The 27,304-nt window shown below is 29.3% G+C and overlaps 4 protein-coding genes across 5 annotated transcripts; 2 read left to right on the top strand and 2 right to left on the bottom strand.

Moving 5' to 3' along the window:
- The first annotated feature begins 1,474 nt into the window (after window positions 1–1,474).
- Window positions 1,475–5,733, top strand: LOC115722428 (vacuolar protein sorting 38). Its single transcript, XM_030651632.2, has 6 exons — window positions 1,475–1,874; window positions 3,607–3,813; window positions 4,115–4,295; window positions 4,511–4,659; window positions 4,783–5,013; window positions 5,476–5,733. Exons 1-6 carry the CDS (start codon window positions 1,692–1,694, stop codon window positions 5,590–5,592), a joined length of 1,068 nt encoding a protein of 355 aa, XP_030507492.1. The 5' UTR covers window positions 1,475–1,691; the 3' UTR covers window positions 5,593–5,733.
- Window positions 5,734–9,932: 4,199 nt separating this feature from the next.
- Window positions 9,933–15,181, top strand: LOC115722385 (purple acid phosphatase 15). 2 transcript variants are annotated; one of them, XM_030651588.2, is made up of 7 exons: window positions 9,933–10,428; window positions 11,646–11,837; window positions 12,544–12,877; window positions 13,111–13,328; window positions 13,420–13,610; window positions 14,098–14,382; window positions 14,829–15,181. In XM_030651588.2, exons 1-7 carry the CDS (start codon window positions 10,158–10,160, stop codon window positions 14,961–14,963), a joined length of 1,626 nt encoding a protein of 541 aa, XP_030507448.2. In that variant the 5' UTR covers window positions 9,933–10,157; the 3' UTR covers window positions 14,964–15,181. The 2 variants fall into 2 exon arrangements, with proteins under 2 accessions (XP_030507448.2, XP_060959895.1); XM_061103912.1 differs by lacking the exon at window positions 11,646–11,837 and having other exon boundaries at window positions 10,054–10,428.
- A 13-nt stretch (window positions 15,182–15,194) lies between these two features.
- LOC115722459 (PLASMODESMATA CALLOSE-BINDING PROTEIN 3) lies at window positions 15,195–20,098 on the bottom strand. The gene is made up of 3 exons (XM_030651676.2): window positions 19,506–20,098; window positions 18,328–18,361; window positions 15,195–15,696 (listed from the first exon to the last, which is right to left on the bottom strand). The coding sequence occupies exons 1-3, from the start codon at window positions 19,813–19,815 to the stop codon at window positions 15,450–15,452; spliced, it is 591 nt and encodes a 196-aa protein (XP_030507536.2). The 5' UTR covers window positions 19,816–20,098; the 3' UTR covers window positions 15,195–15,449.
- A 2,860-nt stretch (window positions 20,099–22,958) lies between these two features.
- Window positions 22,959–27,304, bottom strand: LOC115722360 (ubiquitin carboxyl-terminal hydrolase 2-like). The gene is made up of 3 exons (XM_030651556.2): window positions 26,906–27,304; window positions 23,972–26,619; window positions 22,959–23,559 (listed from the first exon to the last, which is right to left on the bottom strand). The coding sequence occupies exons 2-3, from the start codon at window positions 26,611–26,613 to the stop codon at window positions 23,325–23,327; spliced, it is 2,877 nt and encodes a 958-aa protein (XP_030507416.2). The 5' UTR covers window positions 26,614–26,619; window positions 26,906–27,304; the 3' UTR covers window positions 22,959–23,324.

The raw sequence follows: 27,304 nt of genomic DNA, 5'->3' as shown, positions 1-27,304 counted from the left end.
TTTTTTTAAAAATAATATAATTTAAATATTATTAACGTTAAAAATTAAACTTAAATATTTATTTATAACTGAGAGTTAAATTAAAGTATTTATACTGCAAATTACTTCCAAAATATATTTAATTAAATATAAAAAAAAATCTATAATGCGCCTCTAATGGCATTTCTAATAGTAGTATTCTTGAGAATATTTGATGAGATAGAAAACTTAAGTGACAAAATTTAAAATTTATATAGATGTCACAACACGATAATATTGATGATATATTTTTTTAAAATAAAAAATTAAATGTGTAATATGTTACATAATTTTTTAATAAAGAAAAAGATTTATATATTTTTATCTTTATATATAAAATATGGTTATTTAATAATTTTTATTGGTTTAACGAAATATTTTAAGAATATATAATATTCAAATAAATTTAACTATATTAGTATTGTTAGAGTTAATTTTATAAATATATATAAATATTAATATTATTTATTTTAAATTAATTAAAATATATATAAATATTAATATATTATTTGTAACATTATTATTTTTTATTATTATTTGGCCAAACCCGACATTTTATGGGATTAGTTGCAACTTGGTTGGGTTGTGTTTCTACTGTGATTAGTTTTGTCTATGTGATATGATTTTAAGTATTTTAGTCTTGTCTCTACGACATAACTTTAAGTGTTTTAGCCTTATCTATATGGCATGATTTTGTTTCGTTATTGGTTCTTCTTTATTTTTCGATAGCTGTCATCAAATCGTTTTTAATAGTTGAGAATTTAAGTTCTTTGCGACTGAAGGAGTTGTTTGTAGTGCAGTTACGTACCTTACACAATAGTCGAGTACTCAAGTTACGAGGTTGAATGAGCTTGCTGCAACAATGCGTTTAGTGAAACAAAATATAAGTATTATTAAAGTTAATTATGATGCTGTAATCTTTTTCAATTTTTTTTTTTTTTATTTCAAACTACAATTAAACGATTAATTATTTGGCTTATTTTTTTTTTTTAATTCTATGCAACAAATTGCAACTATTATTTAAGATAATTGTTATTAATAAAATTACATAATTTATTAAAAAAATTGTATTTTTTTATTTAAGGGTAAATAGCGGCATAAGTATTTAAAGTTTTAAGTTTGTAAGTGGCATAATTACAATGTTTATTTTTAGCGTCATATGTACTTAATGTTTGTAAAACTGTAATTTTTCTTTAATTTCATCCGTACAAACCCTGTTATTTTTTTAAACAAGCAACATATAAGGTCTAGATTCTTGATTATTGGGTTTAGACATAAAATATTCTTTTAATAAATTTAAAATACTGACAAAATTGAAGAAAAATTACAATTTTATAAATATTGTGTACTTATAACGCTAAAAATAAACATTGAGTTTATGCCGCTTACAAACTTAAAATTTTGGGTACTTATGCCGCTATTTACTTTTATTTAATGAACATTTTTACTTTAACTTAGGCCATTTTCTTTCAAAGATTTTTCCCCAAATAAAATAAACTCCCAACTGATTTTCGCGAGAGAAAATTAAAAATTTTCCCGAGAAAATTGAACAAAGCTCGAAACGGAATTATGGTTCAGTGATTCCCCAAACTCTAAACAGGTAAGTCCCGAGACGATGAGGTCGAACCCTGCCAAGTCTTTGAGATCATACAAAGATTTCCCTTGGATTTGTAATGGAAGGAGAGCGATCCAAAATTTCATCGGATTCGAAGAAAATGAATCAGGAAAATGGGAAAGCAATAAATTGGGAAGATTTCCAGCAAGAGCTTGCGCGTCTATGGAGTCTTTCTTCTGCTCTCAATGAAGCTAATGAAAAGAAACAAAGCCTTCATCTGAAGCTCGATCCCCTTATTCAGGTAGGGATTTTGTGTTGTTAGCATTAAAGATTGCGTTTTTATTCTGTTGTTACATTTGTGTTTTCTCTACAGTATTGAATTGGGGGAAATTTGGCAAACTAACAACTTGAAATTGTAAAAATTGCAAAATAATCATGTTGAATTTGGTAGCACAGTGTAAATTTATGGTCTCAAAACTACAATTTTAGTCGTTTTATGGTGGGTAAATAGACATAGCTACTCAAAGTTTTAAGTTTGTAAACGACATAAATTTAAGATTTATTTTTAGCGACGTAATTACTTAATGTTTGTAAAACTGTAATTTTTCTTCGGTTTTTGAATTGTTAGAAGAACATTTGGAATTAAGTGATACTATGTAATGTGTCTAGACCTAATGATCTAGCAACTGATTTTATATGTGCCCTATTTAAGATAATAATTAGAAAAAAATTACAATTTTACAAATATTGGCTACTTATGTGGCTAAAAATAAATATTGGGTTTTTAACACTTAAAAACTTAAAATTTTGAGTACTTGTACTGCTATTTACCTTTTTATGGTCAAACATTGTAATTTTTTGGAAATTTAATTTTACCTATGAATTTTTTCATAAACATTCATTGAATAATGAAAGTGACTGAAGATTTTGTGCCCGTTTATGTTGTTGAATTGTTTTGCAGTTTAATACTGAAAGATTTTTGTGTATTCTTAGTGGCTAAGTTTAGAATATGTTCTATAAACAACAAGAAGTTTAAAAGGGTCTTTTTTATTTTGGTCCTTAGAGCCATACCTAAACTTGTTCATTGTGAATTCAGGAATTAATCACTGTGTTTTTGTCTTTGGTGTGTTTGTTACATTATAGTATTATAGTTGTTGCCTTGTGGAATTAAGGAAAGAAGTAATTGAACTTTAATATGTAGAATTTGAATATAGGAGTTGGTTTTGTTCCATTAGGATGCATCTAGTTCACCCTCCTAACACGTTAGATCAAAATATCAATAGTCGGGTTGATCAACTGGTCATTGGTTTGCTTCCACAAGGTTTGAGGTTTGAGTCCCTACTATGTACCCAAATATTATAGGGTTAGGCGGGGATCCTAGTTTCGAAAAAGGAAAAAATAGTTGGGTTTGATCGAACGGTTGCTAATTATTAAAAGAGTGTTAAATAAGTGAGAGATTTTTTTTTTATTTTTTGCAAATAACTTGGGCATCTAGAAAGTTGTTTATCATAGATAGAGTACTTAACACCAAGAAAACAAGTAATGGAAAGCAAAATAGTACACTTATCATCCGCGAGGTTGCACATTCGGTCTTTAGGTGAATTTGAAGGATAGATTTGAACTTTTAAAATAGGCTACAATGACTTCTAGCTGAGCTGTTTTTTGATAGTTCTTCAGAAAACAGTTGTAGAGATGATTTAGCTTTTACAGCTTTCTGTTTTCTTCAATTTTAGTTTGGATTGAATGAGAATTATTTAATGAAAACCAAGTAACTAAGGAAAACAATTATTCATTTGTTACTTCGTTTTATAAATAACTAAATGAATCGAATTGAAAGGACATAAAATAGCACCTGTGCATGCATTCACCAACCCACACGCAAACACTCTCACTTGAAATTATAGTCTGTAAGATTCTCAGATTTTCGTGCCACTGGATGCTGATAGAAGCACAGTCTTTATATTCTTTTCCTAAAATTTCTTGAGCTTTAATTGATTAGCCCGCGTATTAGCGGGTGGCAACATGATGGGCAGGTTGAAGCGGAGTCAATAAATCGAATAAATGTGCTTGAGGAAATGCGTGAGAAACTGGAATTAAGAAAATTGGTGCTGGAAAATTTGTCAAAGTGCCATAATAAAGCCGCAGAGACTGTTAAAAAGAAAGAGGAGCAGCTTAATGATGATGTTAGTGCACTATTATATGGTGGGACTACTCTTTCTACTATTCGTAACCGGTTGCAGGTAATGGGCTGTTTCTACTTTCTACATGAATCTCCATTGATTCTCTTTCACTTGTCCTTCTAGACTCGTACTGTTGTAGACTCTAGAGTGAGTTTTTGTAACAATATTTTCAGTTTTTTTCTGCTTTTCAACAGGCTTGGTTATTTTTCCTTTTTATTTTAGTGATAACAAAATCGTCTATGCAATTTTCTTAAAGGTTTGAATTTTCTTCTGTATGTGCTTTGTTATGGTTTGAGTAGTTAGTAGGCCATTATGTATGTGTTGGTGGACTACAAGCTCTTATATTGTGCGATTATTACAGGAATCGAATGAGTTTCTTGCTGGAGGAAAAGGGTATATTCGGCTTAAAAAAGTGGAAAAGAAGCTAAGAATGAGAGAACAGTATATGGTGTCACAAGTTGCATTGCTCTATCCTGTAAAAATATCTGCAGGAGCTGCACATGACCAGGAGCTTGAATCGTTTCCGAGCAGTAGCAAATTAGGTATATGTGTTGCCACTCTCAACAAATTCGGTGACCTTTATCATGAAAAACAGTTTTTAAAAGCGAAAAGCTATTTTCATTGGGAAATCCAATCAAACACTGCAAAGTGCTTTTAAAACACTAATGACTAAATTGCTCAATCTATAATCTGTGAACTCTGTTTTAGCCATTGCCACTAGCATAACGTTATGTGCCTGCTTTGATTTTGTTACCAGGGAATTCAGCTGGATGTAAGCCTGTGAATCCGGGATCTTTGACAATTTTGGGTCATCAGTTGACAATGGCTCCTTTTAAAACAATGTCTCTTTTCTCAGACAAGAAAGAGGCTCAGAAGACTTCAAGTGCTCTTGGATACGTTGCTCATGTGCGTTCCTCTTCACTTTATCTAACTTTCCTTTGACTTGTTTATCCGTCTCCTTGTCATGAAATGCCATAGCATTTCGGGACTCGCCATGATGTGTTGTGTATTCTCTTTGAACTATTACAGGCTGTTTTACTTATAGCTTCATACTTGAAAGTTCCACTTCGGTACCCTGTGCGCTTTGGTTGCTCTCGGTCATATATTATTGACTATGCACCATCGGTAGAGCCTACATCATCGGCTGATTTGCAATCGAATACATCTCTTTCGACAAACATAAAGCAAGTGGAATTCCCTCTTTTTTTAGATGGTCACGACACAACAAGAACTGCTTACGCCGTTTTCTTACTAAACAAGGTGCGGTTTTCTCCATCAGATCTTTGCTTTTGATTTTCACTTTCGTGTATTATATTAGTTGGCTATTAAAATTCTTAAGCACCCTTTTTGGCTTGCCATTTTTGAGGACATTGCAATGGTTTTTGATAGTTCAAACAAAACCCCATCTGGTCTAATTTAACAAATGGGTTACTAAAACAAAACATCGATAGAGTACTGATATGTGCACACAAAATATGTATTAAAATACTATACTCAGTAACGTGACAATAATTTTCTACTAATCTCATCTAATTAAAACGAACCATAGTTTAAAAAATTATTGTCACATCACTGAGTGTAGTATTTCGGTATATATTTTGTATACACATATCATAAACACACGAAAAATTATTGTCAAATGTAATGTTTTGGTATATTATTATGTATATCTTAATGACCTTAACAATTTTCTTATTCTTTTCTTTTTTGGTGTATTTGTAGGATTTAGAGGAGCTTTTAAATTTCATTGGTGTTGATAGTTTAGGACCAAGGCATGTACTTGCTAATTTGAAGGAGCTTGTAAGGACTATTCAATCTGCAGATTATATTGATACATGAAATAATATTGTTTATATTTTTCTTAACACTTTTTCTTTTTTACATTTATGGGTGCAAATTTTTTATGGGAGCACCTTACCACAATGTCTTGTTGTACTAAAAAAAAGTTGTGATTAATGCAAAATTAATTATTTAGTATGATTAGTGATCTCATTAATCAAAAGGGATAATTAAAAAAAAAACTCAAAACAATAAAAAAAATTACAAAAATACAGTCTGTACGGTATTTTCAATACTTTTATTTTTATGGATATTATTTATATAAAATACAATTTTTTGATGTATTTTTATATTGTATTTTTATTATTTTGTTGTTAATTTTCTGTTACTTGTATATTATTTTGTATGTTGGTTTGATATTGTATTTTGTTATTTTCATGTAGTTTTGATGTGTTTTTATAGAATACTATAAAAATATAAAAATAAATTAAACGTAAAAATGTAATTTTTTTTTACAAAAATTAGTGTTTTATATAATTATCTCCAATCAAAATTTAAAGAATGATGAGAAAATAACACGAAAGATTTATAGAAGTTATCTATTATAACATGAATATTGTTTCAACTTTCAACTATGTTTCTTTTTAGATCACTCCAAATAGTTCTCTTAATTAAAATTACATTACAAAAATATTATTTGAGGAAAGATACCAAAGTCAATGGGCAATTTTACATTTTTTTTTTTAAAAAAAATGTATATTTAGTTCTTGTTGGTTTTAATAGTTTTTATTTGATATTCTCCGTGGTTGCGTTTCGGTCATTTATTTAAATAATTTATTAATACAGCACTAATATAATATTAATTTAAAAGTGCAGACAAAAAATAAATACATAAATAATTATTTAATAATAAATTATGCAAGTATCTATATGCATTCTTGGAGATCACGATATTGTTTGTATATTTAATGTCAACAACTGGATTTTAAGTAATTTAAAGTTATTAAATAAGTCTTTCGATTGCAATTATACTTGTAACTTATAGCTATATAAGTAAACTGTTTTAAAAAATGAGCAAATTATACCTTGAAGGGAGATATTTGCAACAACTTTCATAGTTCAGAGGAGGGGGGTACGTTTGCAACGAAGAGAAGTTCTAGGGGCAAAATTATACAAATATCATAGTTTAGAGGTAAAAGTTCTATTATTCTAAAATTTATAATTGAAATTTAGGAAATGCCAAAACAATATTTGTGGGTTAGAGTAAGAGACAACATTAACCAAATTATATAATAGTAATATGGGATACTTATGCATGGCATATTCTTTTTTTTTTTCTTCTTCTTCTTTTCTTTTAATGGTATATTTTATGCCATATTCAATCTTGCAAAATACATGCATATACTTATTATTTTATGATTGGCCTAACTTTTGTTTATTATTTTTAAGATTAAATTTAGTCATGATTTATGTTGCTTTTGAACACTCATATTTATTTTGATTAAAAACAAAAAAACATTATTTAGCACAATTTTGTTTTATATCATGTCATTAATGATATTAGAGAAAGAAAGTCAGCTCTATGGTTATTTTATTTGATATATATGGTATGGATCATTGTGTGAATATATTTACTTAAAAAGGAAAAGTCAAATTTTATTTTGTTCAACAAATTAAAATATTTCATCAGCAAATTACAATTATCCTAAAAAAAAAAGAAAAAAAAAGATTCTTTTTAGTATTCCAAAGCAATACAACACTACACACTACCCTTAAAGAAAGAGAAGAAAAAAAAAGCAATATACACACTACTGAAAATGAAACTTCTCAAACCGACTAAAAAATAGTTACCGATAAGTTTTTAATCACAACATAAATTTTGTATAATTAAATATAGTTTTTGACTACAACAAAAAATTATTTGTAATTAAAACACAGTATTTAGATATAAATTGTTATTAATTTATTTGTAATCACAATAAATATTATGTCTAAAAACACATTTAGTTACAATAAATTATAATTTTTATAACTAATATCTTTAGCTAAAAACTTTTTAATCACAACATATGAACGATAATTTATCACGTTAATTAATAATATAATAGCATTGTTATTCTCCCTTTCACGTAGGCATGTATTAATAATAATTGGATAAATACTCATTTGGTACGCTGTATTGGGTCCAAATCTAGGTTTGGGTTTAGATTTGGAGTCTAGTGTCTGTGGTCTGACTTTAGGGTCGGGTTTAGGTCTCGAGTCTGGGATTCAAGTTCGTGGTCTAGGGTCAGGTTCGGTCTCAATCCCTAGATCTAAGTTAAAGATTGAGGTTGACTCCAGATTCTTTATAAATATTATAATACAAACTAATACAGACTAGTTGTTATTTATTAAATAATACAACTTACATTCTATTAAAAATTTAGGTTGTAATAATTAATACAATACATTATTTTATATATTACTACTTTTATACGAACTACTATTCCAGATATAAGTCATGACGTGACATTATTTGGTTGAATGAAGATCCACGTCCATAAAAAAACACAACTTTTTTATTTTTTTATGAGACATAATATATACATTATCACAAATAATTTTTTTCATATGAAATGGTTTTGAATTTCAATGAAGATAATTTAAATGTTAGACCCATCTTGGGATGAGATAAAATACTAATAAAAAGTGAAATGTACACACTACATGTTATGTTCCACTTGTGAGAAAATATGGCTATAGAAAGTAATGTTTTTGGACAAGTGGGATTTACTCTAAAAGGACCACAAACCAAGAAAGAAAATACAAGTAAAGGATTCACTTTACTTACTTCAAACAAACCCAACAAAAACAAACAAAAGAAAAGAAGTATAGTTTTGTTTTTTGATGTCATGAGTGTTTTGTTTTTGGCTTCTAAACATAGTAACCGTTTCCTTACAAAGTGTTCAAATATAACACCCATATTTTATCTCTATTTATGCCTCTATATCAAACCTTGAAACCCTTTTATATCACGAGTATTGTAATTCAAACCGGGGGCGGACCTACCTAGAAGCAATGCTCCCTAAAAAGATCGAAAAAAAAAATATATGCATTTTAGTTAATTAAAGATAATATTTATAAATATAATATAAATTTTAGTGTAATAATTAAGTTAAATTATATATGTATATAGAGGCTAATGATTCAAATTTTATTATGCTTCTCTCAATTGAAGTTTCGAGTCCACTCATAATGTGGCTAAATGGGCGTTTGCAAATAATTTTAATGGTATGCAGGGGCGGAGCAAGAACTAAATAGTTAGGGGGGCCAATATCGGACAACGCAGTATACAACAAATTTAAATTTTGGTGACTAAAATATCTTTTAAGGATGTATGTCAATTGTGGAAAATATTATGATTTTTAAATTTTATAAATATTTTATACAATATTTTAAAAAATAATCAAATAATTAAATTAAAAATAAAATACGAGTGATACTTTAAAATTTGACGGACTTCAATTTAATATTACCAAAATTAATAATGATATGTAGTTTCTTCAGAAAAAAAAAATCATATTGATTTTAAGAATAATATTATTGGTTAATTTTATTACTATTAATTAAACAATTTATTAAATATATTTTTAAAATTAATACAAATCAAATTAAGTATAGAAAAGGAATAATATAATTATTATATATAATTATGATACTTAAATTCATATATAATAAAATTATATATATTATAAAAAATGGTGTATTTATATATATAATTATGTCTTAGTATAAATTTTTAAAAATTTCTGGGGGGGCCACAGCCCTTATTGGGGTGCATGTGGCTCCGCCCCTGATGGTATGGTAGAAGTATCTATTATCCCGAATGATATTCTTTGTAATGACCATGAGGTCTGACTTTTTATTTTAATTATAAAAACGCTTTTGTTCAAAAACAAAAAAAAAATTATAGAAAATATAAATAATTTAGTGTTAATTATTAATTGGAGTTTGTATATGAAAATAGGCTGATTTATTTAAGAAAATGAATGGAACCTATTAATTAACTATAAATGTTATCATTAATCTCATATTACAATTTCTTAGTTAGCTTTCATATCTGAAAATACACTAAAATATTTTTTTTTCAATTTTTCTTTTTCACGAGAGTGTTTGTTATAGTTACAACATCATTCCGTAATTTTTGAAAATTTTCAATAATTTACAGTACCGAAAATAAATTTAAAATTTTCTAAACAGACGGAGTAAACTAAAATATCAAAAAACTCGACTTTAATATAAAGTTGAGGATAATACTAAATTGAAAATACTCAATAAAATACTAAAACAAAAAAAAGAGGTTGTAGAGAAGAAAAGTGGCACATAGTATATAGAGTGGTGTACACCTGCCATGCCATGACTGACACTACTATATATACATACAATACATACATACACATGTAATAATAATATATCTCATGCTTCTACTTTGTCTTTCTTACTCATAATAATAACTTCACTTCACCATTTTCTTTATTTTTTTTTTATTTTTCCCAAAAAAAAAACATTAAAGCTGCTCACCCGTGACAAAACAAACAACTATACTATTATTATCTCTGTTTGGAACTTGGAAGAAGATATTAGAAATGGGGTTGTTGGTCACATTCTCCATTTTTAATCTTCTTCTTCTTCTTCTTATATTATTAGTATGTGTTAATGGTGGAAGAATCCCAAGTACAGTTGATGGGCCCTTTAAGCCCATTACAATTCCTCTTGATAAAAGCTTTAGAGGTAATGCTGTTGATTTGCCTGAGTCTGACCCACGTGTTCAGAGATTGGTTCAAGGTTTTCAGCCTGAACAAATCTCTGTTTCTCTTTCTTCAACTTATCACAGTGTTTGGATATCTTGGATTACAGGTCTCTCTCTCTCTCTCTCTGTTTTTTATTTGAGATTTTAGCATAAATATATCTCTTGGTTTCATCTGTTTAGCTATTTAGTCCCTACTAACAAGTTTTTGACATTCAAGTACATGAGTTCTTAAAAAATAATTCCAACTAACTACACTCATTCTCTCTCTCTCTCTCTCTCTCTCTCTCTCTCTCTCTCTCTCTCTCTCTCTCTCTGTTTTTTATGTTGTTTTTTCTTTTCTATAGAGATTTTAGCATAAATATATCTCTTGGTTTCAACTGTTTAGCTATTTAGTCCCTACTGACAAGTTTTTGACATTCAAGTACAAGAGTTCTTAAAAAATAATACCAACTAACTACTCTCATTCTCTCTCTCTCTCTGTGTTTTTTATGTTGTTTTTTTTTTCTTTAGAGATTTTAGCATAAATATATCTCTTGGTTTCAACTGTTTAGCTATTTAGTCCCTACTAACAAGTTTTTGACATTCAAGTACATAAGTACATGAGTTCTTAAAAGATAATACCAACTAACTACACTCATTCTCTCTCTGTTTTTTATGTTTTTTACTTTTTAGAGAATTTAGCATAATTTACCTTTTAGTTTCAACTGTTTAGCTTTTAGTCCCTACTAACAAATTTTTGACATTCTAATACATGAGTTTAGTTCTATAAAGAAAATATCAACTAAGTGCTCATTGTTTCATTCTCTCTCTCTCTCTCATTGTTTTTTATGTTTTTTTTAGAGATTTTAGCATAAATACCTCTTGGTTTCAACTGTTTAGCTATTTAGTCCCTACCAACAAATTTTGACATTCTAATACATGAGTTGAGTTCTATAAAGACAATATCAACTAAAGTGCTCATTGTTTCCCCCCGCTCTCTCTCTCTCTCTCTGTCACTGTTTTAATGTTGTTTTTAGAAATTTTAGCATAAATACCTTTTAAGTTTCATTTGTTTAGCAATTTAGTCCCTACCAACAAAATTTTGACATTCAAATACATAAATTGAGTTTTAAAAAGACAATATCAACTAAGTACTCATTCTCTCTCTCTCTCTCTCTCTCTCTCTCTCTCTCTCTCTCTATGTTATTTTTCAGAAACTTTAGCATAAATACCTCTTGGTTTCAATTGTTTAGCAATTTAGTCCCTACTAAGAAATTTTTGACATTCAAGTACATGAGTTGTTTTAAAAACAATATGAATTAATTGGTCATTGTTTATTATGTAGGGGAATATGAAATTGGTGAGGATATAAAGGCATTGGATGGTGATAGAGTTGATAGCATTGTTTTGTATGGTGTTTATGGAAAACCACTTACTAAGAAAGCAAGAGGCTATTCTCTTGTCTACAATCAACTCTACCCTTTTCAAGGCCTACAAAACTATTCTTCTGGAATTATACACCATGTTCGCCTCACCGGTATTATTAATACTCTTACTTTATTCTTTAAAATACATCATCAAAACGAAAATAATTATTATTATTATTATTTATTTATTTACATATGATTTATACACCATGTTCATCTCAGTGACATTATTAATAATTTTACTTTATTTTTTAAAATACATCATCGGAACGAAAATTTATTTATTTTACATCTAATTTTATATTATTTTTTTATAACAAATAAATTGAATTTATAACAAAGAGGGAAAAGAAATATATTATTAGAAAAAATTGAATTTATTTAGTTCAAATATAAAATAATGAGGAGAGAGAAGAAATATATATATATATTTTTTTTGAAAAAAAAATTAATTTTATAAAGTAATTAGCTCTAATTTTACAAAGTTGACTAATGTTCTTGTCTTGACTAAACCTAGAGTGCTATGAACCAATTCAACTAAATTTTTTTATTGCTATAAACCAATTCAACTAAATTATGAACCAATTCAACTAGTTTTTTTTATTTAAAAGTATTGTTATTAGACATCAGTGGCAGTAGAGTAATCTAATTGGTTGACATAGTTCTTTCTACACAATAATTATTGCTTTAAAATATACGAGACTCAATATTTAGTAATATCAGTATAACATTTTGTGATAGTGTGGGAGGTAATAATAGTGTTCTTTAGTTTTTTTTTTTATCATTTAATTATGGTAAATGTATGAACATTTATAGGACTAAAACCAAACACATTATATCAATACCAATGTGGGGATGTTGAAGAAGGAATAAGTAATAACCTTTATTACTTCAAGACCATGCCAAAGAGTGGCCCAAAGAGTTACCCTAGTAGGATAGCGGTGGTCGGAGACCTCGGGCTTACATACAACACCACATCAACCATTGAACACTTGACAAGTAACCATCCCGATCTTATTTTATTGGTCGGCGATGTTTCTTATGCTAATTTGTACCTCACAAATGGAACGGGAACCGATTGTTACTCCTGCTCTTTTCCTGACACTCCCATTCACGAAACCTACCAACCTCGTTGGGACTTTTGGGGAAGGTAAAAATGTATTCTCCCGTCTTTTCTATCATGTCAAAAGGTACTTGACGAGTATTTGCACCCAAATTATGCACTAAAATATTACATACAGTGAGGTGACAATATAATATTTTAGTACATATTTTGAGTGCACATATTATTAGTTCCTGAAAGGTAGCATTATGATATCTTCTTCGACGATGCAAATTTAAATATTTTGCAATTTATCATTAATATTTGATTTTTCTTTTTAGGTACATGCAGCCTCTAATTTCAAATGTTCCAATAATGGTAATAGAAGGAAACCATGACATAGAACCACAAGCCGAAAATCAAACGTTTGTTGCTTACAGTTCTCGATTTGCATTCCCCTCAGAAGAGTGTGGATCATCGTCCACACTCTTCTACTCTTTCAATGCAGGAGGAGTGCATTTCATAATGCTCGGTGCCTATGCTCCATACGATCGAACATGTGAGTTCGAGGATCGGTCCTCTTCCTCTATCTCCAATACTATTTCATCTTTGACATTGTTTATGTATTTTTGTTCCCTCTTTTTGTACAGCTGACCAGTACAAGTGGCTTGAGGACGACTTGGCTAGCGTTGACCGAGAAGTGACTCCATGGTTGGTAGCTTCTTGGCATGCTCCTTGGTATAGTACCTACACAGCACACTATAGAGAAGCAGAGTGTATGAGAGTATCAATGGAAGACATTTTGTACAAGTATGGAGTTGACTTAGTCTTTAATGGCCATGTAAGTACATTCTTCATAGCCAAACTATAGTCAATTCAGATAGGATTTTTGCCTTTTGAACTTTTTCGGTATTCTTTGTCCAAAAACTTAACAAAAGAGCTAACATAGCGTGTTGAGAAATTGACATTTAAGTCTTTCGTGTTTTCGTCCATGACTCATTATTATGCAAAATAACTCGAAGGACAAAATAGGTAATGTCAATAGTTCAGGGGACAAAAATGAATTTTGCCCTATGAATTTTTTCGGTTTCATTTATCCAAAAACTTAACAAAAGAGCTAACATAGCGTGCTGAGAAATTTACATTTAAGATTTTTGTCCATGAATCATTATTGCATTGTAGAGATGTGAAAATAACTCGAAGGAAAAAAATAGGTAATGTCAATAGTTCAGGAGACAAAAATTAAACCTGTAAGAAAAAATCGATGTTCATGTATGTTGTTGAGAAAGTTTGTATAATGTTTGCGAAATGTGTGTTTTTGTAAACAGGTTCATGCCTACGAAAGATCGAACCGAGTTTATAACTACAGTTTGGATCCTTGTGGACCTGTTCATATAACAATTGGTGATGGTGGGAATAGAGAGAAAATGGCGATCGCGCACACTGATGAACCTGGAAACTGTCCAAAACCATCAGAAACAATTGATCCATTTATGGGTGGTTCTTGTGCTTTTAACTTCACTTCGGGTCCTGCAGCAGGAAAATTCTGTTGGGATGAACAACCCGAATATAGTGCATACCGAGAAAGCAGTTTTGGGCATGGAATTTTAGAGGTACATATACTTGATGATGACAATTTGATATGAACATTTCAATACTAATCTTACTTTGTTATGTTTGTTTTGATTTTGTGAGGTTTGGCTTCAGTAATTAATTAATAAAATGATTAATTTAATCGCGTTTAATAAAAATTTGAAGGGTGTATTACGAGCAAAAAATTTATTAATTTCATTGAAATGACATTCTAATGATATTAGCTAATAAGATGATTAATCTAATCGCCTTTAATAAACAAACTTGAAGAGTATGTTTGGTATTGAAAATTCGAGGATAGAATGGAAAAAGACATATTATGAGTGAAAAAAAAAAGTATTAATTTCATTGAAATGACATTCTAATACTGTAATGTCGAACAAAGGAGAGGAATCAATAAAGTGATTATGTTCGCGTTGAGGTTAATCGAGTAACCTTTTATTAAGCCATGTTTCGATTGTTGCAGGTGAAAAATGAGACTCATGCTCTATGGACATGGCATCGAAACAGAGACATGTACAAAGTTTCTGGAGATGTGATTTACATAGTGAGAGAGCCCGAAAAATGTCCAAGTGGACAAGAGCTGAGATCGAGAAAATGAAGAAGAAGAAGAAGAAGAAAATACAGCAAAAGAAATAAAAATAAGTTTTATCTTTTAATTACAGAAATATATATATCATAATAGAAAGTTGTGTTCAGTGAGTTTTTCCTCTTAAACAAGCAAGAATTTAGTTAAAGATTTCCAAATGCATAAAAAATTCATACAAAAAGCAAAAGCAAAAGAATTGTTACAATTAATATAAGTTGAATTTAAGCAAAGTGCCAAGTGTAATTACCAAGCAAAAGCTTAAAAATTAATAATAAAATTTGACTGTTTTTTCCTACAAAGTTGAAAAAACCTTAATTAAGACCTATATAGATTAATTAATAACCCTATTAGCAAAAGAAAATAGCACAAAATATTGAAGCCCTATTCATTAAAAGCTTGATATGGTAATAACAAACAAAGCTTAGCTTCAACTTCTACCAAAAATTTGCAAAGTCTCTTTCTCCATGCTAGGTTGTTACATCGACCGTTTGCCATGACTTAATAAGAGAAGACATAACTCGGGTTTAGGGCAATTGTGAGAACTAATAAGATTGTGATCGTAGCGAAGATTGTTGTCATTGTAGGATCAGATGATGATGCTCTTGAATTGTCAACATTGTCGGGGATTGTTGGGGTCATTCCCGGTGTTAATCCGTTGCCAAAGACCGGCGTGTTTGTCGTAGCCGGAGTCATTGTAGTAGGGTTGTTTGATGATGCTGTGGCTGGTGAAGTCCCTCCTGCAGTGCTGCAAAAATGAGTTAACTTGTTAGACAAGTAATGCCATAAATTAAGTTTATATTAATTGTTAATTATAGAATGGTTAATTATTTTGAGATTGATACACTTGGGTTTAAGAGTGTTCATCCGATCCGCACAATTTTACTCATAGTGTATTCGATCTGCACTAAGTGCAGATTTTATATTTTGGATCTAATCCAATCTGCATATTCACTCAAATTCAATCCAATCTAATCTGTAAAAGTGTAAATTGGATCAATTATTTTGAATTGATTACTTTTTAATATTAAAGTATTTAATGTTTATTAAAAATATTTTTTTTTACATTACTAACAACAAAATAAAATAAATTATTATTGTTTTATGTCTCGACAATAAACTTAAATAAATAAAACAAAAAAATAAAAAAATTTAAAAGCAAGAAGAAAAAAGTTATATGTATAAAAAAATGTTGAATTTTATTTTAGATTATATATTTTTTGATAAATAAAAATAAAATATACATTTAATCTACTATATTTTAAAATATATTTGTACCATATTAAAAATTATTATTTTTTATATTAAAATATTAATTATATATAATTTTTTTAAATACATATAAATATTTACAGGTTAAATTAAGGCACTGTATTCTTTTGAAGATTATCCCATTTCAGAAAATAATTTTACTTTTCTTTTTCTGTATTTTTCTTCCTTGAATATATAAAATTGTATTTTATGTAATGATATTTACACTTAAATATTACAAGCAATATATTTATACATATAGTTCCAAGTAATATATGGATCAAAATCAAATGACACTACTTTCTTAAAAAAAAATCCATTACTTATTTACATTTTATTATATATATATATATATATATATATATCTTTTTCCTCAACTAAAATCAAATGAAAAACATTGATAATTTATCAATAAATTAAAGTTTGAAGCTTTAATTTTCAATAGTTTCAAATGAATTTTTAACATTATGTGCTAACTCTCTAATAAGTTAATTCTCAATTATTTTGTCATAAGAGCCTTTATAAAAATTTTGTTACCAAACATTCCAAAAATTACATTCTGTTACCTAGGAACATAAATTTATAGTGTACGACTATTATTGTTATTATAGTGTAAATTCAATGTGGTAGTTTCACAATATTCTCACTTTTAAATCAAACAAGGTATACACTAAAACTAATAATTAATAAGAAATAGTCAATTATTAAAAAAAAATACAACTACTACCAAGTAAAAGAAACACATGTAGGGTCATAATGGGTAATATATAATATAGATGTAATTTAATATATTACCATTTAAGAGGTGGTATGCTATAATTAATCAGCGATATTTCTTAAAAAATTTTACTTTAAGTTATATACGACTTGATACTTAGTTGCACTATTAACAATATAATGAAGAATGTGTTACAAATTTTAGAGTGCTAATTATAACTTTCAATTACAACTGCTTGAAATTACTGAAATATTTTTTTAAATATCTTTTCATAGCAATATTCGTTATAATTACAATATTATCCCTATAAATTTTTAAAAAATTCTAAATAGTTTACAGGTTCGAAAATAGATTTTCAATATTCTAGTTTATCACGTGTGTTCAAAGAACCTCATATCTATTTTTGGCATAGTAAGCTATTTAAAAATTTTTTAAAAAATTCATAAGAATAACATTGTAATTATAACAAAAACTATCATAAAAAAAATTAAAAAAAATATTCTAACATATTTTTGAGAAATATTAAAAGATACACTGGTGTTTATTATTCTTCTGATATTATACTAATATTAGTGCAATTAAGTAATAATTTATAAAAAATATTGCCAACTAATTATGAAACACTACTTATGAAAAATACTAAAAACTACTAATACCCAATCACAATACTATTTTTAGACAAAGATAAATGAATAGTCAAAGTCATATAGTCTGACAAAAACAGATTAAAAGAGTGTATTTTTGTGTGGACCATTAAATAAAGCTTAAGGAATATTATATGATATAAATATTTGAGTAAAAATAGATTCAGAAGAATTATTATTACTTTTTTTTTTTGAAAGCAGAAGAATTATTATTACTAGTCACCAAATACTGTCTAAATCAGTCACCGTACACTGATCCTCTCAAATCAATCCTGACCGTCCATTTTCCTATCAACTACCATCCAAAAAACTAATCCAACGGTCCAAAACAAATAGTACAATGTTATTTAAAATGTGCTCAAAATCCCAGGTTGTTTTTTGTTTTGATAGAAGAGAGAATCTATCTACGGTTTAGAATTACGTTCCATTCATTATGGACACGTGTCACATATCCAATGGTTCACTCAAATACCCATGAATAGACAAGACACAGAGGAATAGAGAGAGACATGTCTCAAAATATTCTAATATTCATCACATTGAAAAACCAAAAATAAATAAAATAAATAAATAAATATTTGCGTGAAGAATAAGAAACCCTAAAAATAAATAAATAAATTATGGAGATTGTGCTACAAATCATATGAGCACTTTATTATATTCGATTATTAACAGACAAAGACTCATGTTTTCTCAATAATATAATCACTTTTTCCCAACATTTTCAATATTAAAATTAATAATAATAATAATAATAATAACATACCTTAATGAAGATGGATACACACAAGATCCATAACCTATGATATAAAAATAAAACAAAAAAAAAATATTCATCAAATAAATAAATAAGATAATTGCAGCATATAAAATTTTGAATTTGTAAATAAATAAACTCAATAAAACTTATTTTAGCTGCATATATTTAATATTTACCTTTAAAAACAAATAAGGTAATTTATGACACACTTAATACACAAATTGTAGGAAAGATTAAAAAGGTAAACCCAAAAATAAGTTGTCATGCACACAAAATATACAATCTTATTTTTCAACTAATAACATCGGATTAAGATAATAAAAAAAAAAAAAGCATGTAATAATTTGGTAGTAATTTAAAAAAAAAATAAAAACTATTTTATCCCTAAAATTATACACTCTTAAATATACCTTTAAACTTAAGAAAATTACCGTTAGGACATTAATTTTTCAGATGTGGCATCATATTATCTAATTCAATTTTGTACCCAAGTAAATTAAAATAAAAAATAAAATTTTATTTAAATTTAATTTTTAATATATTCTATATATTTTTTTTCTTTTGATAATCAAATTAGTTTCAAGTTTTTTTTTAGAAAAATTAATTTATAAATATAATTTTTACGCTAAAATAGAATTTTCATTATAAAGTATTTTTATTGTAATTTTTATCAATTTTCCTTTCAAAATTTAAATATTATTTTTTTTACAAAAGTTTAATTGAATTTTTACTAATTAATGTTAAAAAAAACCATACTACACACAATCCTACAAAAAAAAAAAAAGAAATTTCAGGCCAAATATCACATTTATAAAATTCACTAAAATATTACAAAATAATTTTAAAATGCATAATATTTTGATTTATATTTTCATATAATTACTCTTTCTAAAAAAATACCCCAATGCACCTCAATTATTTTAGTATCCAAAATAATTTGTTAGTCAATTTTTTTCTTATAACATTATAACTCAAACTAAACTATTTCAACATTACTTTCTATATTATAAAATTATTAAAAAAAATTCAAAATTTTATAAAATATTTTAAATAACTATAACTTAAACAAAATTAAATTAAAAAAAAAATTCAAAATACCAAAAAAATCCATAGTTCATCACTGCATCCTGCATTATACAAGCACTCATATATATATACATATATATATATGTATATAAACTTACTTGGATCGGACTGAGCTACAGTGGCGGTACCGGAGAAATCACAAGAACCAGGAGCCATTCCTTTACGTTGATAATAGCTATTAAAAGCATAAGAAGCGTGAGCTTGGATCGTATTAGGAAGAAAACACAGTCCATCGGCTTGTAGCGGAATGCAATCGGCTCCAGACCCACAAGCGTAGTCTAGAGCCGTTTGCAGAGCCGGAATGCCGGCGTCACTCCTAGCCACGCACCAGGTCGAAGCCGAGCTGACTGTGTTAATACTAAGGAGTAATAAGGAGAGAATGAGAGGTGATGATGATGATGATGCCATTGAAGAAGAAAAAGAAGAGATTTGTAAAGAGAAAGAAAAAGAAAAAGAGAGAGAAATGTGTAAATGGAGAGAGTGTTTTATTTTGAGATGAAAAAAAAAGTAAAAGATGAGAGAGAAGAATTCAGAGCTTTTGCTTTTTGGTTTGAATTCTTTTATGAGTATTGTTAAGACACCATTCCTATTGGTACATTGGTCAAGAGAAATACTAAAGGGCAACACCCTCTGGTACTTTTTTACGTGTTAATATCGTATCGTTGTCTAGTAGCAATGTTTATTGGACAATAGTGTTTTCTAACAATTTTTATAGATTACCCCTTATGATTGGTTGGAAATATTTTTTAAAAGTTTTTTTTTAAATTATATGAGAGTCGAAACTAAATTACACTAATAACGATATAACACTAAAGATGGTGTTAGGTAGGGGTGTACAAAAATTTTCGTAAACCGCCCAACCCGAATAATCCGTCCAAACTAAACCGACAAAATCGATAAAAAATACAAACCGACATAACTCGACAAAATTCTAAACTGCCCCATCAGTTAATTGGGCGGGTTGAAAATTAACCCAAACCGCCCAATTAAACAGCCTAACCCGATTTAACCCGATTTTTACTTTTTTTTTATTTATATATATTATACAATATATAATATATATTTAAAAAAAAAGTCCCAAATCCTAAAATTCTTTCTCAACCTCTCAATAAAATTCTTTCTCACATATATTGTATATTTATGTGGTTAATTTTTATTTTAGTTGAAATTTAAAAAAAAAAAAAAAAAAAAAAAAAAAACCCTCTTATTTCAGTTTGGGCAGGTTAACCCGACCAAACCGCCAAAACCGTCGGTCGGGTTAAGATTTTTTTTTTTAATTGGGTAGGTTGTATGTAGAATTTTACAAACCGATATTTATATTGGGCTAGAAAATATATAGTATAAACCGACTAAACCGACCGATGTACAACCCTAGTGTTAGACACCAAGTCCACTGAGTACAAAAATATACTCAGTTTTATCATAACAAGTCTAGATTGACTATTATTAACTTTTATTTTGATAAAAAATCAATTCAAAGTACTATTTTATACAACTTTAAAAGAGTTCAATTACACATTTAACAAAATAAAGAGTAGAGTAATTTGTGGTATAAATACTTAAGTTTAACTCTTAGTTGCAAATAAATATCTAAGTTTAATTTTTTTTAGTAATAATACATAAATTATAATTTTGGAATTTCGGTATGCAGATGGTTGTTAAGTGAATTAACTTACCACGTGACAATCTCTGATTGATTCAAGTTATTAAATTTTTATATTTTTTAAAGAAAATAATATATCGACAATAACTTAATATTTAACGGTTTATATTTTAAAAATATAATTTAAGTATTATTACTGTTAAAAATTAAATTTAAATATTTATTTACAATTGAAAATCAAAATTAATTATTTATACAGTAAGGAATATAATCAACAACTTTTGGATTGTTTTATTTTTGGGTAAATTACGGCATAAATACCTAATGTTTATGATTTTATACACTTAAATACTTAATGTTTATTTTTTGTGGCAAAAATACCTAATGTTACAATTCTCTTACACCGTTACTACCACTTCCGTTATTAACTCACAAATATAGACACGTGGAAGACCCAAATACACTACATTTATTTATTTTATTTTAAAATTTAATATTCTTAATATAAAAAATTAAATATTATTTGTTTTTTTTAAAAAAATAAGAGAGGTGCAATACTAAATTACCATAGCTGAGTGAACCAGTATAGTATATGGAACATAGTTATCGAATTGAAGTGTCAATATCATGTGAAAATTGTTAATGAGAACACGTTTTTTTTTTTAAACAAGTAGCATTTAGTTTCTGATATTAAGAATATTAAATTTTAAAATAAAATAAAAAATAAATGTAATGCATTTGAACCCTTTACGTGTCCATATTAATGAGTTAACATAAGTGGTAATAACGGTGTAAGAGAATTATAACATTGGGTATTTTTGCCACCAAAAATAAACATTAAGTATTTAAGTGTATAAAATCAAAAACATTAAATATTTATGTCTCAATTTATCCAATATTTTTTGTGGAGTTGTGATGACTTTTGTTTGAGTGGAAGGTTTTTTTGTTTTATTTGGGTAAAGAGTGTTGTAATCCAATAGTGTGTGATGAGAGAGGATCGAACGGCTTAGAATAAGTTATGAGTTCCAATAGGAGTTGAATGCATGCTTGCATGTGATGTGTCATTGTCATATTTTTTTCATTAAATAAAAAAGTTTAAAAGATTATTTTTTTTTATTAATTTTATTATGTAACTCTGGTCACCACGTCAAAAAAAAAAAAAAAAAATCGAATTGTTGCTCATATAAATATAACAAAAAATAGTCTTACGTCAAATAAAATATTTAAACATTATTTTTAAGCTTATAAACTACTAAAGTAACTACAACAAACATAATTATAAAATTAGAGTAAAAATTATTCTAAATGTTAATTAGATAAATAATATACTGAAGTGACCTCTTAAAGAGTATACTATAAACTTACCCTATACTATTGCCAAACAAATCTCTATTAGTTAAATGACAATTCCAAAAAGAAAAAAAAATTTCCTCAAATGACATGCTTTTTGATATATGATCTAGTTTGATCCACTCCATACTAGCAAAAAGAATTAATAACTTTAATTAAGAATATAATGGAATGATTTTTCTATTGTTATTAAGCAATTTAAAATATCCAACACAATATAAACAATTTTTTATATAAATTATTAAATTAAAATTCGTCGATATGATGTTGGACACCTGTCCTTTAGCAATTCTCATTGTTTTTGGGTGAAATACCAAAATGATGGAGAAACAATTTATTACTTTGTATTAGCAATTCCAATACTTTAATTTCTAACCAAACACAAAAAGAACAAACAAAGATTTCTTTCCATTCTATGGGAATCTCCACCCAATTGAGGCATTATTTCTTTAAAAGCTCCATTCCATTAATGTTGTATTGTAGTTTGGTGTTCTTAAGGTTTGATTTTGTGTAATATATGATTGCTATTTCTTCTTACAATAATCATATCACAAGCCTCACATTTCCTATGTTATGAACTAACTCATTATTCAAAAGATGATATAACTCCCCAACACTTCTTCAATTAGTGTCAAAAAAATTCTTACTAAAATGTAAGAAAAAGATAAATTTCGGTCCAAACCAAGAGGCGAAAAACCTCAACATATGTCGAAAAGGTTGAAATGGAACTCAAAAACGAAACCCCATTTTTCTGATTATCGAATTTTAAGGGTATACATCATCTTTAAAATCATCAAATGTTAAAGAATGGTATAAAAATGTAGTAAGGTATTTGTTATACACTCACCTCCTCCTCCTCCTCCTCCTCCTCAGTCTGTCTCGACTCGAAGAAATGTTCCATGAATTTGAAACTATGTATCTATTGAACACAAAAAACATCAAGGGCGAAAAATGGATTCGCTACTTAAAGTCTTTCGTAGAATAAGATATAGGCTTCTGAGCGAAGAACCTCATCTAAGGATGTTTGGCGCACATAAGCATCACTAGCATGAAACCACACCGAATCGCCATTTTCATTCTTCCCTTTGCTGCTATTTTCATTGCCTCTCACATATGCAATGTAGTGACCACCTCTCATGCTTCCTTGGTGTTCCACAACCCCAATGAGGCGAAAATCGTAACTTCCTTCATCTGTGCAACTGTAAATGCAAAAAAGAAACACAATTGTTAATCAAATTCTTTTTGGTTCCTTTGATTTTTATTAGGATCCTTAGTGATCATCATCACCAAGTTTCACAATTGCTATGTAAGTACCCAAGAGAGACTCGAACCTCAGACTTGTGGGAGCAAACCAACCATATGCATTAAGCATATTCATCTGATTCTAACAAATGAGGCATTGCATGATGCTCTTGGTTAAGGATCAAAATACTAAAAGGCTAAAAGATAGACAATTTTACTAATGGGATGATCGGTTGACATCTAATGCAGTGAATTCAAATACATACACAAAATGGAAAGATACAATTTTTCATCCAAATCAAGAAAAATTGCTAGTAATGAACAAAATGGCTAGTAATGAACAAGATGATAATGGTAAATAATTTATACCTTGCATCCATGTATGGTTTAAGATCAATAATTTCTTTGAAAGTAACATGGCCATTCAATTTGCTTAACCGACCCCGTGCATCTTGGCTGAACCTCTTAAGATGAATCGTCAAAATAGGTGGAACTTTGTTGATAAGGACCCTTTTGGTAGCATCCCTCTTGACCTTTACCAATTTAGAATTTATTTCCTCATCATCATCATTTTCCTCGGTGTCAAGGTTCGGGGCTGATACCTTAGACTCGCCCTGCTGAACTTTATCACCGATAGAACCAGCACTACTAGCTCCATCAACACAGCATGGATCTATTGCTTGACCAATTAAGCTTTCTTGCTTGCAAGTGTGATAGGAGGAGCCTGAAGAATCCGATTGCTCTTGTGCATTTTTCATCGCAACATTTCCTTCTCCCGTTTGAGGAACTAAAGAAGGCAACTCATCTGCATGACCATTCTCCTTTTTTATGTGATTTTGACTAGAGCAGTCGATTTTTGAATCCACATTGTTCAAATTAGAAACACATTCGATATTGGTATGCTCGGGATCACTTTGGAATGTTGTTTCACATCCATTTACCACAGCTTCGGGAGCAGATTTTAACTGCTTACCAGCATCCAATTTTTGGCGTATAAGAGCTTTGGAACAGTTTTCACAATGCCAAGCATTTTCATTGGAGAGAAGCTCTGGCTTTGTGTAATGAGACAAACAAGTCTCAACAGAAACTGGGGAATTCGAATCATCAACTTCATCGGGATCAGACTCGCTGCTGTTACTTTTCGTGACATCATTCTTAAGAGATGGACCAATCATAGGCCCTGTAGTTACTTCAGGCTCGTCAAATAAGCCACCGAAGCCTTCAAAATCTTCCTGAACAACCGCACAAGCTGACGAAGAAACCTCCCCTACTTCAAACTCCACAGCAGTAGAGTCCTCCTCTTTATAAGGAAGCAATAAAACCTCAGAACTTTGAACTTGTAAAGGGACTTCATCCTCCCAAGGATTGACATTAGAAAACTGGACTGTTGCAACTGGCTCCCCACTAGGTGGTAGAATCGGTAGACTAGATTCAAAATCATTCTGTCGTTGTTCGGCCTCTATAAATGTATCTTTGTTTTCTAAATCATGATGAGTTTGTGCTGCAATATCATATGAAGTCAAATTATAGTCATCCAATGGAGCTTCTGGCTCAAGGTAATCCAACCATGAAGAAATATCCATTGGAGCTGATGTTTTCTCAGCTACATCCTCAACCACTTGTTTATTTTCACTTTCCTCAATGACTGAGGAATCCTGTACAACCGAACTGTTTTCTTCAGCCAACGAAGTAGGGCCAACCGAGCCAATTTGTGGCTGGCAAGAAGAAATTTCATTGCTAGTTGAAACAGCTGAAATCAAATCTTTATTAACTTTTGGCCGGGGCTTTCCAGCTCTCTTCGGAGGCAATTTAGCTTTCTTTGCACGGGAAGACTGCTGAGCCTTGGCCTTCTTGCCTGTGGGCTTCTTAGTTGGCACAGGCAGTGAGAGATCTAAAAATGGCTCGTATACAGTTGAAGAATGTCCACATTCAGTACAGCAAACAGTACTCGATACTTGACCTCCAAATACAGCATCCACGAAAGTAGGACTCGGGCCATTTTCATTTTCCTTGGAAGAATTACTTTGCTTTCTCAACCCCAACTCCTCTGAAGATAGTCCATCTAGTAAGCAACGAAGCAACTCATGACTATCGTGTTGTTGAAACCCCTTAAATTGAGGAGCCTTGGTACAAACACACCCGAAAAAAGCTCTAGGATTTATCACATTTTTGAAGCCTGCCTCTGGTTTTGTTTCGTTATAGATCTTCTTCAGAGCCATAGTGAGAGGTCCAACAGATACATCCAACTTGAAAAAGAAATCCCGCAACTTATCCATAGCAATAAGGTTTTGTAAAACCGAATTAAAGAAACAAGTATTTCCAAGATTAACTAAACCTCTTACAACATAACCGCCTTGTCCATCTAAATCACCCGACACAACACTAGATTTGATTTCAGCTATAACACTACCAGTCCCTAACCATGAATTCTCAACATTTACATCTTCACCCTCCTCTGTTGTATGCCCTTTAATCAATTTCACAACATCAGAAAACACATCCTTTTGTTCTTCATCACCATTTTCCTCACTCTTTTCAACAGTTACAAGCGTGTTACACGGGAAACACCATCTCATCTGAGGTTTCTCAAACTGAATAACCAATGGATGACGAGTCTGTCGGGTATGTCTAAGCGCATGACATTGAGGATTAGTTGGCAATCCAACACCTCCACAAGCATAATGCCCACATTCCAAACAAACCCAAGTAGCTTTAGAATCAACAGAACCACCCCCTTTCTTCTTCCCATGTTTAGCCTTTCCCTTACTCGCCCTTCGATCAACTACCCCTTCCCTACAATCTTCACACCTAACATGTTCTCTTAACTCAATTTTAGCAGAAAGTTTCTCAAGATTAATACCTTTATCAAGATGAGTACAAGGTTTGGTTTTTCTCACTACTATAGTTGCACTATCTACATTCTCAGCACTTTGATCAATTGATTGAGAATTAGTTGTAACTTTCTTCTCCTTTTGAGGAATTCTACTCTTCTTCTTAACTTTCTTCCCCATCACTACCTAAAACATACTCAAATTACACCAAAATGACACCAGTAATTAAAACAAACACTTAATAATCAATACAGGCAAAACTGAAACAAAACCCATCACAGATTTATCAAAATATGAAATAAAGCCAAAGAATTTAACAATAATTCGAGATTCTAAACAAAACCCAGAAACTGATTTTAACTAAAACAGCTGAAAAAAAAAAAAAAAAACAAGTTGTGAAGATTTACACAAACTTTTAACCAAGAAACGAAAGAAAATAAAAAGAGTGTTGGATTTGAATAACGTTTCTTACCTAAAAAAAAGTTGGAAGAGAAGAAGAAGACCCTGGATTGGTGGAGTCACATGAGAGAGTGAAAATGGTGGATGTTGGAAGAAGATTGATTAAGATCTAAGGAGATGGAGATGAAGCGCCGCAAGCAAAGCAAAGGTTGAGTTTTTATTTTATTTTTATTTTTCTGGTTATTTGATGATGTAATAGTCTCTTTTCATTGGAAGAAAAGAAAAGAAAGAAGAAAAGTTAGTGAAATACAGCAAATATGGTAATGAAATCAATGATTCAATCTGGTCTACTCTACCAATACAATCAATACAGATTGGATTACAGAGGAAGAGGAAGAGTTTGAGTTAGAGAATAGAGAGAGATGAAAGGGTTTTTATTTATCTATCAAAATGTAAAAATTAATAAAAGAAT

Source organism: Cannabis sativa, chromosome 9 (assembly GCF_029168945.1).
Source record: "Cannabis sativa cultivar Pink pepper isolate KNU-18-1 chromosome 9, ASM2916894v1, whole genome shotgun sequence".
NCBI classification, from domain to species: Eukaryota; Viridiplantae; Streptophyta; class Magnoliopsida; order Rosales; family Cannabaceae; genus Cannabis; species Cannabis sativa.
Note: the sequence above shows the minus strand (reverse complement) of the source record. Positions and strands in the feature narration are given on the sequence as shown.